At 33.8% G+C, this 18,955-nt stretch overlaps 2 protein-coding genes across 5 annotated transcripts in view; one reads left to right on the forward strand and one right to left on the reverse strand.

Moving 5' to 3' along the window:
- LOC105256367 (TWiK family of potassium channels protein 7) overlaps window positions 1-11,198 on the forward strand; it is a 258,014-nt gene extending 246,816 nt beyond the window's left edge. For 3 of the 4 annotated variants that reach the window (XM_025409189.1, XM_025409191.1, XM_025409190.1), the window contains exons 8-10: window positions 9,207-9,412; window positions 9,857-10,145; window positions 10,457-10,737. In XM_025409189.1, the coding sequence (XP_025264974.1) occupies window positions 9,207-9,412; window positions 9,857-10,145; window positions 10,457-10,737 (776 nt within the window). Of the gene's footprint in view, window positions 1-9,206; window positions 9,413-9,856; window positions 10,146-10,456 lie in introns of all 4 variants that reach the window. The other variant, XM_020029104.2, reaches the window with a different exon arrangement.
- On the reverse strand, window positions 359-5,706 carry LOC105256366. Its single transcript, XM_011266209.3, has 3 exons — window positions 5,484-5,706; window positions 5,044-5,073; window positions 359-4,805 (listed from the first exon to the last, which is right to left on the reverse strand). The coding sequence occupies exons 1-3, from the start codon at window positions 5,547-5,549 to the stop codon at window positions 666-668; spliced, it is 4,236 nt and encodes a 1,411-aa protein (XP_011264511.1). The 5' UTR covers window positions 5,550-5,706; the 3' UTR covers window positions 359-665.
- Window positions 11,199-18,955: the final 7,757 nt, after the last annotated feature.

The raw sequence follows: 18,955 nt of genomic DNA on the forward strand, positions 1-18,955 counted from the left end.
ATTATAATATAAACCGTTATCTTTCTCTTTACAATCAAATTAAACTTAGTAAATTATAAGAAACTATTTTATATACGTGCACTTATACATCCTCAGGGATTGAAAGGGAAGTAGAGGTTCGATTTGGAACACTTTGTGAACGTCTTCCCAAAGTGTATAAACTTTCGAGTGTTCTACTGTGGTTGCCATGTAACAAGAAGTTACGAATAATTGTCACTTACTGGAAAACTATCGGTCTTGAACTTCGCGGAGAACTTCCTTACCATTTTCGCCAATGAAAGGACTTAGCTGGAAACTATCCATTATGAAGCTATTATAAGAACTTTTTTAACTTAACGAATAAAGAGTTCCCAGTACATTTCTCTACATACATTTCTATTTTTTCTTTGTTTTACAAATTGTGCTTACAACAGACTTACATGTTTTGCAGCTTAAATTATAATCGCATTCTTATATTTGTAATTAGTAAAGATTTTAAAATGATAATGATTTTTAAATAATAATAATATAGCAAATTGATTAGCATTACAAATAATGAATATTTTAAATTAATTTTTTATTAAATAATATAGTCGGCTTGAATAAAGCTTTTTGTTTCTTCTAAATCAAAATAAAATTATTCTAATTAGTCCTTTAATTTACAATAAAATATATTATTTAATATTTTAAAATTCAGAAAGGTTTGATATCGGGATTGCACCTTGCCCAGTTAACTTTACGCGTGGAAGTAATTTCTGAATGTCCTTTTTAATTTTTTTATTAATTTGTGGCTTCTTCAATAAATGTTTGAACAGTCCCTGGATAAATTGTCCTTGTGTCTTAAACGTTTGGAATTCAAAATCTTCATTATCCTGAAGTAAATTCGGATTTTCAGCCAGATATGTAATGACATTGTTGTATATTATTTTTTCTTTATACGTCAATTCATTAAAATCCACTGTCTGCTGAATTATACTGCCCAGATTTATTTTTATTTTAGCTACGTATATTTTGACCCACACCCATTTGATGGGTAAGGCACCCATATCAGTAAATTTCACCTTATCTTTGTAATACTTGAATGCTTTCAGATCTTGTTTTTTCAAATGCGTTTTACCAGACAATGCACTCAGAATAATTTTATACAGTAATTCTCCGCGAGACATAGTTGATGAAGGTTTGGTTATGTGCAATTTTTCCAACAGCGTTAGATCATTCAAAAATTGCTTCATTTTCTGCATCATAGCAACTTCACCCTTATTCTTGGGCGTTGGCAGAGCAATAATTAAACTCGTTAATTCAGGCTGCCATTGACCTGTAGTTTCAGACATCATTTTCACAAAATTGTCTTCGGACACTTGAATGTTCATCGATGGTATTTCAATAGCATAAATATACATGTTAATCAAGGACCGTAGGTCGGGGTCCGATTGAATTATTTCAGTTTTTCGCAATTTTTGCAAAAGCGTTATCAACAGTGTACCTATATTCGGATACACTAGCGGCTGGAAATCTGGTCCAAGTATTTCCACGATTTTTTTTTTAGACGTCAAAATATTTTTGAGAGGCTCTATTGTTTTCGCGAAAGCACTTTCCTCTTCTAAAGTAGGTAGTAGATCGGCGTAAGGATCAGATGAATTTATAGATTGCAGCCATATTTTAGGATTGACGAGAGGTATAGTAATAGTGTCGGGGGTCGCTTCAGCAGGCGGTCTTTCGCTAATTATACTATGGGTCAAATCATGTACATTAAACGTAGAATAAACAACTCTTGATACTAATTTCTTTGACGAAACAACGATGGGAAACAGTATCGTTGGACTGATGTATTCTATAGCAGAGATATATTTTTGTATTAAATCCATCAAATTTATATTTGTTGTTACTTGCTCATAAGTTATGGCTTTTTTCAATACCGCTAATAATAATGCAATATTTGTGCGGTGAACATTTATCTCATCTTGAAGAATTTTCTTAATATAATTTTTGCCAAATATGACAGATAATGGTTGTAATACTTGTGTTACTACCGGTGTGTCATCATTTAAAAAGAAATCATTTATATTCGCGGGTTTGAGAAGTTTCGTGATTTGCGGTAAAACGAGTCCAGGCACTGTTTTATTATGATCGTCGGGCGTTACAATTGGAATGTTATCATTTAATAATTGTATTTTAAGAGGCTCATTAAGTTCTATACTTGGCGGTAATACTGATGTAGTTATATTTTTAGGAACATCATCTGTCGTTTTTTCTGGAATGTTTGTTTTTTCTTTCTTAGTTTTATGTATTGTCTTCACTGATGGCGTAGGTTTTTCTGTCGTGACATCTTTACTCACATCTTCGAGTGAATACGTTTGACTTTCATTTTCTTCGCTTGTTTTCGGTTGAGATGAAAATTCTTCCTCTTTTATATATGAAATACCATTGGACTCTTGTTGGAATGAAAATTCTTTTTCTTTTATATGTGAAATAACATCGGACTCTTGTTTTTCTTTAATATTAGATTCTATATTTGGTAATATTGTCGTAATAATTGTAGTTGGTTTTTCGGTCTTCGTCGGTTTTTCTACAAAATTTTTTTTTCTAGTTTCGTTTTTATGTATTTTCTTCACTATAGATTTTTTCATTGTGATATCTTTATTTATCTCTTCGAGTGGATATATTTGACTTTCAATATCCTCGATTACATTCAATTGGGGTGAAATTCCTTCCTCTTTTATATTTAAAGAATCAACATCGGACTCTCGATCTTCAATAATATTCGGTGAAACAGATATTGATTGAGGTTGCTCCTTTTCTGGTTTCTGCAATGGTTTAGTAGTAGTTTCAGGAGAATCAGCATATATCGATGTTGTCGAAAAAATTAAAAACTGATCCGATAAATTTTCTTGAGAAAGTTTACTTGATTCCGTATGTTTGGTGGTTTGCGCTTGATTTGTAACGATTGTAGACGATTCCACTTTCGTTTTTGTAGATTTAATATTTTTCATTTTTTTGGTTGTTTGTTTATTATTTTCCGTAATTTGCCTTCTTGCATTGTTTGACGATCCATATTGCACATCAGATGTCACATTATAATAACTTTTTAACTTCCATTTATACAAGCTATCATTTAAGTTATTGGGTATTATTTGCGACTTCTTTATCTGTTTAATTTCATAATTGCTTACGTTGAAAACAATATCTGTATCAGATGGAATGAAAAATTGCGGTATAAAATAATTTTGTATTTGTGTTAATCTAGTCTTCAAAATATATGTTATGGTTTGAATATTTGTCATTAATGTCATAGGCAGATTATCATGTAAACTTTGTATCTTCTGGAACGTATAGATCAAACATTGGATAGGTGTAAGACAATTGTATTTTTCCGTCGGCAATAAAGTACTCACAAGCACAGATAATTGTGGCTGTGAGATTAATTCAAATTTTATGGAATCTATTGTCGATTGAAACACCGGTTCTATGTCAGGAATCTTCAGAGATTCTATGAGTATCAATACATCAATCTCGGGTGAAACAAACGGCGTAAAAGTTCTGGTAGACTTTTTCAAGATCAAAGTTGACAGCAGAGGTGTAATTGATTGCTGTATCGTTTGTAGACTACTATTTGGAAAGCTTGGAATACGATTCACAAGTCTCGTTAGGAATGCGATGAGAAGATCTAAGGGATCACGGTAGGCAAATCTGTTGAATCCGTTGAGAATTTTATCCAAATCTCCATTTCTGTAATTATGCATGAAATACGTAACCAGATGGTCTTTCAAACGGATCGCATCCGGACCGAACTCTTGAGGAACGATCGCCGAGAATAGCATTTCGATATCTATGTCTTGTTTAATCAGACGATGTAGATATATCATGTTCGGATTGTCATAAGTCGGAGTCATCACGAGTCTCAAGTGATGATAGACGTAAGCCGCAGCGTTCTTCACAACCATTCCTACGTCCGAGACGAGGATCTTCGACAGGACGGAAAATACAAGTTTGTAAGCGTCGCTACTTATGGAATGTTCTTCAATCAAATCCCAGGTTTTATGATCAATGTTATTATTTTTGGTTAAGTCGTAGAGATATCTGATGTTTTCCTCCAATGCAGGATCATCGTTAGGATTGGGCAAGTTTATCAATATCAAGCCGAACAGATTTTGCGACAAAGATAGCGTGCGCGTTTGTAAATTGTAAAAAAGCTTCACGAACACTGGACCGAGAGCTTTTTGCGTAATATTCGAATACTTGTCATATCCTTCCATTTCGTCGTCGACAATTTTTATCTTACTTTTCAAAATGCCTAAATCAATATTGATAAGGTAATTAAACGTCTCAGATGTCTGATTGAGTAATTTATTTAAATCGATCCTCTCTTGTTCTATCTCATTAATCAAGAATCTAGCTGTGCATTGAAGATAGGACGGTAGATTTTTTATCAGCGACAATAGTATTATAGCTGTCTGTTGATTCTTGTCCACGGTATTTAATTTAGATAGAATGGATATTAAATTATATGTATAAGCCATTTTCTTCTTGAGAAACTCATTAAGAATCTGCAGGGATGTATATTGCTCTTCCGTGAGTCCAGTTTCGCGATTGTGTAATAAGTATGAGAAAATGTATAGTATGTTATCTCGGAATGTCACTGATGTTTTTAATTTTTCTATCACGTTCCTCGATTTATTATCATCTTTCGAAATGTGTTGTTTATTTACCACATAATTAATACCGTCCTTTTCGATCAGCATTGGACTTAAAGATCTTCGCACAACGCCGAAGTTCGAAAGAGCACCAAGTAGGACATCTGAAGAATTTTTTTCCTGGTGCCGAATTACCTTTAATCAAAAATACCTTTTAACATCAACTATTAGATGATGTAAAAAATATAATAGAAAAATGAATAATTATATATATAATACTCTTTCTCTTTCTCTTTCTCTATTATTGTTCCATTTTAAGATTATTATATTATTTTATAAAACAGATTCTTATAATCTTACTCTCTCTCTCTCTCTCTATAATATTATTTTATAAAATAGATTCTTATAATCTTACTCTTTCTCTCTTACTTACTCTTTGTTTTAATTCCTGACGTTGTTCGCTCTAAAAGCAAAAGAGAGATCAAATTATTAGTTTACTTGACAAAATAAATATGTATTTTATTTTTTTAAAACTATTATATTTGTTCAATTTTAATTATTATAATTATTATATATATAGCTCGGGTGTAAATAATAAAAATTTGAAAAACAAATGTTTGACAAATGAAGACTTTTGTGTTCGCTTTTATCATAAGTACATCTAAAAATAATTTAATTATGCAATTTGATTGCTCTTGATAACAGACTAATTCAGTAGTTTTTGATGGATATGTATCACTTGGCACCTGAGTTACACATAATTATAATAATATTGTCACTATAATATTTCCGATACTATTATTAATAATATTTTTATTAATAATATTTTGTCGAATCGTTAATTCGTATGGGACAATATAATAATAAACTTACTGCACTCACAAACGTTGTTCCAATTATGACGAAAAAAGTGACGGTTATTATATTGCTCACTATCATTTTGTAGAACGTTATGGCCGAATCAAGGCAAATGGAGTCTGTATAAAAATTTAATAGTCGTTTATATGTATAAAACGTTTCACATTACACAATATTTTGTTAACTTGTAAGAATATTACATCTCACAACGCGTCCACAGAGACTGAAGTTTTAACGAAGGCGTCTCTTTTATATAAAGTACAACACTCGCATTGCCATAGAATTAGAATTATCCAAGTGCATGTATACGACCGCCGGCTAAGAATGAGTAACTCGACGCCAGCTCATGTTATTGCTAACTGATAATTAAATTTTACTGTTCTGTACGCCGGTATTCCCTTTCCTCTCCTACGTTCCTTCAACTTGTCGGCTTGAGCTGTTGCATCGAGCGAGATGAGATATGGCTTCATAATTTATTATTGATGTTTTAAATGATTATGAATTTTCTATTATTTTTAGTGTTACAAAAATCATATAATTTTATTACAGGAAATGTAAAATTCTCAGATTTTTTCTAAATTCTCTCTAAATTTTTTTGACTTTCGATTTGACTGCGCTTTAAAAAATGCGGATTTTTTCAAAATTGTATTGTATATGATGGATGACATTTAATCACTATATAACGTAAGATTAGGAGCCGCACATGTATGTTAATAATGTGTATGTTAATAATGTGTATGTTAATAATAAAACACACGTCATTTTTAATGTTGTGCATAAACAAAAGATATATCGATCAACTCGACGTCATTATGGATTAAAAAGGAATCGCAATAGACAGCGTGGATATATGCGATAGACTATATACACAATGAATATAAATACTGCAAAGATGCAAAAATATGCTGGATCAATTTGTTTGAAAAATTTTCTCATCAAAATACCGCGCTTCAGGGAATTGCTACCGGTGCATCAAATTTTCCTCGATTTCTTCATTGCCGTTTTGTTTTCAATATTTTTTCAGAACGACATATTGCTTCTTATTATGATTTCGTATCGGACATGTAGAGAGCGATCGTATTAAAAAATTTTTCATTAAATACAAATGGTCTCGAAGCTAAAAGGAACTATTTTTTGTAACATCTCTGAGCAAACTTCTTATATCAAATGTTTATTTTCACACATTTATATTTACGTAAATCAATTTATTTATGACACGTTACAAAGATCTTATTGCAATTGATTTCTTGGTGTATGCAAATGGAGAGAGTTGATAATCATAAAAAATATATGGTTTATATGTACAGTAATATTTCGACAGCCTGTAGCAATTACATTTATATGCTACAAATCATTTTTATGTGCTTTTTTTATCGACATATACGAAGCTTGAGTGCACACGACATTCAATACATATAAGCGACAAAATGAACCGTCGTTCTCCTACACCACGCGATTGAGCGCGGTATATTTTTATTCGGTCGGCCAATAAAACCGAAGCTGACAATCCGCGCAGTAGCTCTCCCTAATAAATGACAATAGATAACGACCGAAAGGGTCACGCCGTCGTGAACGATAAGGCGGTAGGACAGTGACGAATAGGCCTTCGCGAAGCTTCGACGGTACTGCAATTCCATGCAACCGGCTAAGCCGGCCGCTATCATGCCGGGGATGGTAGCGCCAATTCCGGTAGGTGATCCATTATCTTAAACGGCATCGAGCAATCGATTCGCACCGCTCATCTCCGAGCACTTTTTCAGGTTTCGGACAACTTTTCGCAGCTCTTTGCAACGATTTCCTCTCATTCTCTCCCCCCCCTTCTTTCCTCTCTATCGGTCGTACCCTTCTATCACTTGACATGCGTGAATTTTTGGATCGACTCGTAAAACCCGAGCGCGCGACTGCATATTGCGCTTCTGCGTCCACCTCCATCGCCTCGTCCGTAAGGTCAACCTGTCGAGATTGGGATTGAGCGATGCGCGAATATACGATAGCTTCACGTACGAGAGTTAAAAGCATGCGCGTTTTTGGAAAAGCATCGTTTTTCTCGCATCTCTCCGTGGAAGAATGAACTTCTATTTATCCGCAGTAAAGATTAATGACGCTGTTTGTCGGCGATAAAATTACCCCACGATTGTTATTCTGTTTTGGAAAACAGTATATATAATCAAGGTTGTAAATAAAATACGGAGCTTTAAAGTGTAGCGGCAGCTGCTGCTACTGCCAGACTTTTGCGATAGTAAAATTAATTCGTGCAAGATACCGAGAACGTTAATGTTTTATCAAAAATTGTTGGAAGAAAATTTAAAAAATTTTTCATTCGTATATAAAATATTTTTGAAAATATACATCATTTTGTTCCAATCCCTTTAAATTATTAGCGGTTCATTTTCCTCGATATGATGATATTACGAAATATGAAAATGGATATTCATTATCGCTTACATTATATACAGTATTGAATGCATCAAACCGTGGCATATACTTTCGTAAGCATCAGTATTTTTCGCGACAGAAATTGCACCATCCGTTTTAATAATTCGTTTAGTGAGAAATTTTTCATTATCGCACATTTTCAATATCGAAAAAGAATTTTATGGCAAATTGAGTTAATGCTCTCGATGTTAATAGTATCAGCATATTCCTCTTTGACGATATATTTTATAAATATATAACTGTTTATTTTTACAAAATGGTCAAGATAACGATTACCCGCCATTGAACAATTTTTCTAGTATAAATCAGAAACGCAAGATATATAGTCCTTTAATGCAACTCACTGCGTTGCAGTGGTACGAGTCAAAATTTATTAAATCTTGATTAAACACACACAACGTTTTTGATTGTTTTGCGAAATTGAAGAAAAACTCTAGGTTTTTTTGTAGATATTTTTATTCATCCCCGGATAGCGCAACCCGATTGAATGCCACTGTGCACTATAAATTCCGCCGCTCGATTGCGAAAACCGTTTTTGGAGATTACAATTGATCGACGTTTGCTGAAATCTAAGCTTTTACGATACCGAAAACTCTACGAATTTTTATGAACGCTTTAGATCCTAACTTCTCTCGCGAGGCGAGTTTCATTTGACCCAGATATAAATTTTATGAAGCTTAATCAACTTTTTTGCTCCTTTTGCGGTTATATGAATTGCAATAAGAAAATTTGTGTCGAAATTATCTTGAGCAAAATCGTTGGACAAATGATAATAATTTGGATTCTTTATGAACGTTTAACATTTATCCATTATAAGATAATAGAAATAGAAATAAAAATAGAAATAGTTAAATCTAAATAATAGTTCAAATCGATGATATTATCTTGTAAGTTACTCTGGACAAACTCATTTTAGTAGGCGCTTATTCACACACGCGCACATATGCACACACACATTATACGTATATTCACACAAATTAATTTACTTGGGACTGCATGTTACCCAAAGTTCTTATTATCGCAGTGATTGATTAGCGGGAATAAGCGTACCGCTATGCATATTAACTTTTAAGTATCCGGAAAGCTAACATTGCGGCAAATTAACTACCGCGACTGTATTGTCGTTTTTTCCTCGCTATAATATCGCTATTGTATTATATAACGGGCAACTCTTTAAAAAGAAAAAGAAATATCATCGCAAATTATGTCATCGTATAAAATTTCGTACAGATTATGTCTTATTTATTTCTGCACGATCTTTTTGAATAAAATAAAATTTTTCCTGTTCTCTGTTTTTTACAGGATGCGGAAGTATCGCACCAAAGTCCACTTGGGGCAAAGTCGCTACCATGGGTTATGCTAGCCTCGGGATACCTTTGACTTTGGTGTACTTGTCTAGCGCAGGAGGTCTCTTGTCCAGATGCGCCAGAGGTGTTTTCACACGAGCCCTTTGCTGCTGTCTTTGCTCGAATTGTGGCTATTGTTGCTACGACGAGAGGCGGATGCAGGTTAGTAGAGACAGGACATGCTTCTCATCGTGAATTTGGCGTCGTTACTTGATAAAAAATTTAACCGTAGACTGTCGGTATTTTTCTCGTTGAAAAAACCGAGTATATGTGATAGGAAACGCATATGTCGCAGTAGGTCGATAGCATTGCATGGTGCAGGATATGCGTGTCCTGTAGAGTCGATAAGGATTAATGTGGTTACGGAGATATTGATTGGTTATTGTTAGAGTGCTATTCAAATAAAATTGGATCAGCTTCGAAAATCCCCTGACACTCGAGATACAAGAGTGTAAACGATGTCGGCGTTTATTCGAAAGCATCGCGTTGCAACGAATGAAATTGGCACGCGTATAGAATGTCGATTGCGTCAGAGGGTACATATGAAAAATAAATAAATAAATAAATTTCTCTGCATGTCCTCGAACATTTTTTTTGTATGTACAGGAGAAGGAGCGACGAATGAGAAAGAAGCGACAGCAAGAGGAGCTGGCGCAGCAACAGCAGCAGCAATTGCAACTGCAGGAGCCCTTTTACGTTCGCGCGAATGCATCGACGTTCACAAGTACCGTGGAAATTAAGGCCAGTCCGAAGGATGAAGTATCGAGCCTCGGCTCAGGTGACAGACCCAATGTCACTATACTCGCGCCAATCAGTATCTGCCTTGGCGCAATGTTGTGTTACATCATTGCCGGAGCGTTCACTCTGCACAAATTGGACGGTTGGTCATTTATAGGTGAGTTTGATCTTGAAAAAGAAAAACAAATAAAAAGAAGCTTTTCAAACGTATGTTTTTAATTAGTAATGTTGCGTCGATTTTCTACGTGAACTTCAGTATAGTTTAGATATTAACATTTTTCTCGAAAACAGCATAATTTTTCAAAGAAATTAATGCGACCGTATTTTCCCTGCATTTCTGTTGGCATAAATTCTGTGACGTGAATGTAACGTAATATATATGCTAACATAAAATATATATAAATATAAAGCTGTAATATGTAGTATTATGCCGCGGAAGGGTTAATAGCGCGCTTCTTTCACATCTAGACGCGAGCTATTTCTGCTTCATGAGCCTGAGCACCATCGGCTTCGGCGACATGGTACCCGGTTCTTATCCTCGTCACACCCTCGCCGACTCGAGAAACGTGACCGTATGGTTCTGCTCGTGCTACATAATGTCAGGTATGGCACTGACAGCGATGTGCTTCAACATTCTCCACGACGAGATCGTCCATCGACTGAGCCACCAGCCAGACAAGTCGGAGCCAGTGAAACCAAGCTCATCTGTGGACGAACTATCGACGGACCCGTTTGCGCTGACCTCGTGACAATTTCCGTCAGGCAATCTGTGCCATAGGAACGGCACCGACGAGAACAATATGTGTGGCACGGAACCACCCACCAATATATTCGCTCAGGAGAATGAGATCAACATTCTGAAAGACACCTTCAATCAAGTGGACGTTACCAGAGACTGCAAGCCGATCCTGAAACTCGAGGATCATGTTCCACCGATTTCTGCTGTTTATATGTTGCCCAAAGTCGACGAGGAGGCTGAGGAAAATACGGAAATGTGAAAACTTGGGCGGATTTCCGGAAACAGTACGACAGTTCAATTAACTAAAGATTACTGAAGACGGCATTTATACGGATCGTAACCAGATGAATAGGTATATGTAATATGTTGTATATGCTAAATCGTATTGTCAAATTGTGACGGAAGGGCGTTTTTATTGAATCTATTATTGATGTTGAATTTATTGATGAAATATCAAGAAAGTAACAATGTGCTCAAAATTTACTCTTTTTATTAGAAATATAAAAAAATTTTTAAACTTTCCTCCAACATGAAAATTAAAAATTTTTCTTTTGATCGTTATCTAATTTTATTGAATTACATATATATATCTATTGAAGAATTGGTTATCTTCTTCTAGTAATATAATAAATGTGCCATATATTATTGCAATATTTTTTTGTATTGTTTCTTACATTTTAATTTATCTTATATATTTAAATTCAACGATTAATGATAGAGTCATTGACTCCTTCATTAATGATGAACATAAATAAACAATATATTATCTGGGATACATTCGAAAAATTTGAAAATAAGTGCTTGAACCGTGAACGCAAGTAGGACATCCTCTTTGAAATCAATATAATAAGAGTCTTATTTTTGCCTGTGTAGTAAAAATAATCTAAACTTAATATTTACATTGTCGACATAATTACGTTTTAATAGGATTTCGATCATTTAATCCGATTACTGCGAATTATATAATTAACGATAAAAATATTCGTCGCTGAATCTATCTGTGATTACTGTAAGTAAATTTAATATTATATTGTTCTTGATATATTGGTAAAGATTGATATAAAAGTAAAAATTATTTAATTTTTTTTAATATTATATTGAAACTTGAAATATAAGATAAAATTGTTGACTTTTTGTTTATATAAGAATGACTCTGACTAAAAAATAGCATACTCGTAATTAAGTCATGTTGACAAATTCAGTAATGGCATTATATAAGTTCTACGTAAGATGGTACTGAGATAGGCAAAGTGTCTCTCAAATGTCATAGAAATTTCTTGAACTTCCACCAGTTTCCACGTTGCCAGGTTAATCTGGAAGTGTCCTTAATTAATGTTTGCTCGATATTGCTAGAGAATATGAAGCTACCATTTTCACAAAAACGAGATTTCGCGTGTCGAAAGGATAAATGTAAATTTATTTGCATTTGCTTAACAAAGTTTCTTTATGCTGATTAAATGCATGAATTATTATTAAAGATATCTTTCAAAGTACAGTCGTGTTATTTATGTGAATGTTGCTCGTAGATATGTTATCTTGTATTAAATTAAAATAATTTGGATTAATTGAAGAGATCACGAAAAGAGAGTAATATCTTAGAGACTGAAAACCATAAGTAATTCTTCATTACGACTTAGATATTCGCGTACCGATATTGACGACAGGAAATTACGTCGTCGATAAAATGAGTAGAGCAAATGACCGGCATAAAATAATTTCCCAGGAGGCAATGGCGCATTTTATTCGCCGATGCCGCTGTTCGTGCACGGAAATGTTGAAACTCTTCTTTTATTTCCTTATCTTTTCTTATTCGTGTCACGTACGGCAGTTGCTTTCTAAGAAAGCCTCGGGATTGACTGAAAAATTGATATTTTTTCGATATATAAATAATGCCTTAAAAATACTGTGTCTTGAAGAGTACTTTAAGTGCTGTGCAAAAAATATTGAAATGAAAATCTGAAAATATTTTGCATGCATGTGAGTGCAAAAGAAATATACATCCAGCATCATTGAATATAAATAACAAGGATTTTTGCCAAATCTTTCGAGAATCGACATAGTCATCATGAAGGCACAATCACCATTTCTTTTCATGATCTACTTTTGCCAAAAAGTCTGATTCGAATCGATATCCTGCGGAGGTCTTCTCTTACGGCGAATTAACATATCTTTGAATAATAATTTCGCAGTAAATCACGCACAAGAAAGAATTTTTACGGAATCCTCCTTGAAATTAATTTCCGATAATGCCGGATCTGTGCTTGACGTCAATTCCTCGGTAAGCATATTACGAGCGAAATCACTTGGGTGAAATCAATCTAGATGTACCCGCGAACTTGAGTATGGCGGCTTACCCGCTTGATATTCAATGAGATTTCGAGGACGTCCTGGCTTGCGCGGACGGAGATCGACTTAATGTTTCTACACGCCTACTTAGATAGGGACATGTAAGAATTTTTTATATTTCCGTACTTAAGCATTCGCGAAGTAAACGTATTCTTGTCTGTAATATAATTAATGTAAGCTATCTCGATCCTTGCGTCTAGCTCGGGATGGATCGAGGAGATATGCACGCGTATATGATACTCGTTTATCGATCGATCTGTCATGTTTTTCTATGTCTTCGCGATTTTTATCACACTGCCGAAAATCTACGAAGATAGCCAAAGAATTCGATTGTCGTTGAATGAAGATTACGTTTCTTAAAGAGATGAGCGATATCTAAATTGAGATGATCATTTAAGAATGTTTGTGTGCACAAAAAGTGTCTACGGAATATTTTATTGTAATTTAATTAAAAACTTAATTTTTAAGTAAGGAGCGATATCGCTTGTGTAGCGATAATTGTAGCGAGTCTTGTAATATTATAATAATAATAATTAAAATAATTAAAAACATATTGTTTATATACTGCCGTCAGCTAGACGCTAGAATCAAATGAATGAAATCAAATTCTGTGCTCAAGAACAATAACTAAGGTACTTACGGATAAGTATTAATTCCTAAGAACATATTGCGTTTAAAAGAAGACTTATCCTCGTTCTTTCATATTGATACTCGAATAGTCTATGAGAAAAAAAGTGCGCGTAAACAAAGCATAACTGTGAATTAATTGTAAATGATTATTTTCCTCGTGTATGGGGCAACTTTTGTGCATAATTATTAATATTATAAGCGTGCCACACACAAAGTCCTATGTTGTATTAAATATTCTTTACATATCTTTACGCCAATATATATAAACGATTTAATTTAATCCAAAATTGAAATAAAGTTAGAATAAATTATGTACTAAATTCAAGTTGTACTTTTTTTTATACTGGATAAATTTTTTTTTTGCGAATACAAAGTGAAAATTTGACATCAGATTGACGCAAAGTCTGCCTTCACACGACGCAGAGGAACGAAATAATCGCGTATACTTAACGTGCCCCTTTCTTTCTTTCGTTTGTTCGTAACATATCATATGGTATAATGGACCGTCTGGTCGGGGCCGTTTCTTCATTCATTCGTATCAATATTCATACAAACATATGTTATCTCGATATTAAAAGCTAATCCGAGCGAATCGCCGAGATGGCTATCGCGCCCAACCGTGCAACTAACAGGCGAGAGAATCTCGTACAGTGTCTAATGACAATCGATACTGGCTTGAGCAGTTGCTAGAGTTATCGTTATCACTCCGTCGGTGATTCGATGGAGGGTCGTGGCCAGCAGCCAAGACAAACTTTACTTTGGTGCTCGTACCAGGCTATCCAGCCATCGATCCAATCTCTACCCTACCCGCCCATACAAACTTCCTCACACTCGAGTTCGAATCGAGGCGGGCGCTTGCTCCAAGCTGGCGCTACGGCGATTTGTTGCGAGAATCTATTTACAACTTTCCATATACGTTCCCATGTACGCGAGGAATCGCGCAATAACCGCCGCCGTGTCACGATTACAAATACCGAAGAGAGTGCTTGAAAGTTGGCTGCCACATTTTTTTAAAAGATAGAATACTTTGGAAAAGAATACGAGAAACAGAGGGAGAGAGAAAGAGACATGAGAAAGAGATTGAATATCATGTGACCGATATTTTGCATAACCTTTTAATTAAACTTTTTATTAATCGATACTCTTGTACTATACCTAAACGATGTCTTTTTAGTCGTATTATTTTTCAGATCGTTTTTAATTCTTTCGCAAAGTTTCCTCTCGAGATAATAGACTCATTTACGAGGTGAACTTGCGAAGCGAATTAAAGTTTGTGTAACTTTTCGCTACGGATATTGAATTCGTTTATAATGTAAGTGAATTTGGCTATATCAAAGAAATGTATTTATACCGTATCGTATTATCAGTTTGCTGCTGGAAATGAAGAAGAAAGTTAGAGGAATAAAGGAGTTATATACAATCTCTCGCATCTTCCACTTTAAAACTTTTTAATTATTATTAGTTGATATATATTATATAATTTCGTAGCTATATTCATCTCTTTATATTACATGTAAACGCTATTCTAAAGAATTTTTATTACACAAACATATCCTATAAAAAAAGAACAGAAGAGCAAACTCTCTTAGACTTTTATTCGCAGAGATTTCATTTTATCAGTCATATTTATTATTATTTATATCATCTCGAAATATATGCAAATATTGGCAAGACGAAATATCATTATCTTAGGTTAACATCATTACCAAATTGTGACGAGCGATCTTTTCAATATATAACGCTGTCTATAAGCGCAGGACGAAGTCCCAGCGCGACGAAAGTCCAGGCCGGCTTCTCTCCTTTCACAGGATTTTCTTTCCTGCGTAGCTCCTCATCTTTCGCCCTTACGTTCCGGTTTCCTCTGTCGTACTCCAGGGAAATATAACTGAGTTCAAAGCTCTCGACGGTCGACACGAAACTTTAGCGCGACAATTTTGCACGAGAAATATCCAATGAAAGTCAAACGCCACGGGATTCAGCCTCATCGGTGCGTTTTGGCCTTGAAGGAAAAAAAAAAGGAAAAAGGAGGAAAGTAAAGCCCGACCTTCCAACAGCCGACTTAATGGAATTAATGGTCTTCTGCTGTCGCCTTACATATTCATTCCGCGCGCGAATCAGCCTGCGAACCGCCGAGTTTTCGAAAGCTTCGAGAAAGTCGAAGTCTATGTCTCTTGACACTCAATTGCGCTTCTATCAGGGGCAATTAATGTTTCTACTACTTCTGACTGCTATCGTTTCAAAGAGCTTGAGCGAAGTGCTGCAAAATTAAAGCAAACTCACTTTGCGCAAAGTTATTACACTTGACCAATACGCTTGCTTCTAATTTACTTTCATCTTGCTTCATCTCCTCTCAGCAGACAAACATTTGTAGTGAAAAATTATTTACTGTGATATTTGTACGAGAGTAGAATAGTTATTTGCATATTTCCGTTTAATTCAAATATTATACAGATAAATATTTGTTATCGGGATGAGATATTATTGTCGGTATTGCTGAAGCGAATATCGAAGAGAAATTGTAAGAAAGGAAATCTCAGAAGAGAATCTCTTATTTATAAAGCCTGAGTTACAACAATATATCTTGATGAACATTTAGCTTTCATAATCAATTAACAAGAGATTTGCTTCTGCCGTCCTTTTATATCGCAAATCTTATATATACCAAATTGCGCCGTGTATCATTATCATAATATACAGGGTCTACCAAAAGTGTGGAAACCCCTAAATATCTCGGAAAATATACGTTTTACAGAAAAGTGTTTCCAACAAAAGTTGTAGGGTTTAAGAAGATCTATATACTGATTCTATCAGTTTGACCTTGGATGGCGTCGTCAAGGTCAGGTCAAGGTCACATTGACTTTTTTAAATGACACCCCCTACATTTGATTGCATATTCTTATAGCTTAATTCAAGAGCTTTCCAAAACACTATAAGTTCTTTTATTAAGTACTTTGCGAGTTATGAGGGTTGAAATAATTTCTTAATTTTACATAAACCATAAAATATCTAGTAAACCATTCATTTTTCGATTATCTTACCTTCATACTTTTATGTACAAAATAATGAAAGGAATCAATTGGTGTAAAGAAAACATACAGTTGTTTTTAAGAAAAATATGGAATTGTTAATTGCAAATTACATATTTTTTCTTAGAAACAACTATGTGTTTTCTTTACACCAATTGATTCCTCTCATTAATTTGTACATAAAAGTATGAAGGTAAGATAATCGAAAAATGAATGGTTTACTAGATATTTTATGGTTTATGTAAAATTAAGAAATTATTTCAACCCTCATAACTCGCAAAGTACTTAATAAAAATGAACATTATTATAGTGTTTTGGAAAGCTCTCGAGATAAGCTACAAGAATATGCAATGAAAAATAGGTTATTTAAAAAATAAGTGAGAATGTTCAGACGCACCCAAGGTCAATCAAATTTACCCATGTAATGCATTACTTTAAGCTATAAGAATATGCAATCAAATGTAGGGGGTGTCATTTAAAAAAGTCAATGTGACCTTGACCTGACCTTGACGACGCCATCCAAGGTCAAACTGATAGAATCAGTATATAGATCTTCTTAAACCCTACAACTTTTGTTGGAAACACTTTTCTGTAAAACGTATATTTTCCGAGATATTTAGGGGTTTCCACACTTTTGGTAGACCCTGTATATAATCAAAATTATTATTCATTGCGATTAATATGATTAATTCGTGTTTATTATGTATTTTCATCCCATCTCATTAAAATAATATATGTAATTATTTAATACATATAATATTATCGAGATAAAGTAAAATAAAAAAGTAATTTTTTTTAATTTATATCTTTAATTATTATAATGATTTTTATAAAGTTAAGCGCAAGCCAATCGCAATCTTTCTTGAAAAAGCGAATATATCTATACATACCAATGATGTTAATAAAATTAATGTCATTGTGAATATTACTTGTACATAACATTAACATATAATTGTACGATACAATATTACATTAGTATTTACTGTTAGAATGTCAAGTCCAATTATAGAGTCGTACTCATTATGACTCGTCTGTCGATCGCTTTTATTGACAATGAGAAGAAACTCACATTTGTAAATATGATATTGTCTTAGAATATAATAGACATGAATGTGAAAAGTCTTGTTAGATCTTGTTGTTGAACAACAAGAATTAACGTAATTTTTCATTATAATATCAATTGTTTATTTTATTTTCGCTAGTATCGAGAAAATTAAATATCGAGAAAATATATGAAGGAATATTCATGTGTGTGGTGCCGGAGCAAACAAGAATATTGATTTTGATTACCCAAACAGAGATGCTATTTTATTGTTAAATAAAGCTTATAAATTCTGCTGTTGATTTATGTAAATTAAACATAGTAATATGTTTAATTAACCGTTTAATTAATATTAAACTTTGTTTAGGATATTTTTATTTTCTGAATGGAGCATCTCTCAGGGAAAAAATGTAATCAAGCTCATCTACAATACAGTAATAAATAATTTCCTTGGAGAATTAACTTGAAGGTATATACATAATTTATAAGAAACTTTAAGTGAGAATAAATAGTTTCAGAATTTCTAAATTATTGTTATAGATTCTGGAAAAGAGAGAAAAGGGATACGAAACATCTTTGCTAAGTAACGTACAATGTGGCAGTAATCATTCTCGTGTTCTGCTCATAAATCATCTCGATAATTCTTTGTGAGAGCAGAAAAAAAATCTTAATAAATGTCTGATTCTCTAAACTTTGCGCGCGTCGTCGATCAAAACAAAGTTTTCTATACGCTTATACAGAGACTCGCTGCGTCCGCGAATATTAATCATAGTTAAAGTTTTCCAAGGTTCGCTCATGGATTCATCTTTTTTTTTCGACGATTATGCGTTTCTCCAATGTACACAAGCATCTCAAATAAAGTTTAAAATTTTCATCTTGATAAGACCTGATGAACTTAGAAATAAAAAACGCACAATATTTTTACCGTGTATTACACATTTTTTTAAAGGAATTGATTTTTATATCTAAAGAGGCGAGAAATTAGGACGTCGGAGAAACATGTAGGAGCATACACGGTAGATATCTCTCGAATTTATATTATATTCCGAGAAACTAAAATTTTATTAATATTCTGTAAATAGCTATGAGGGCGAGAAGTGCGGAATGTTGGTCGAATTGTAATATACGAAGCAATTTGCTGATATTGTACGTCTGTATAATCATTTGTCAAGCAATGTATCCTA

This window comes from Camponotus floridanus, unplaced genomic scaffold (genome assembly GCF_003227725.1).
Source record: "Camponotus floridanus strain SB8 unplaced genomic scaffold, Cflo_v7.5 scaffold25, whole genome shotgun sequence".
Lineage (NCBI taxonomy): Eukaryota > Metazoa > Arthropoda > Insecta > Hymenoptera > Formicidae > Camponotus > Camponotus floridanus.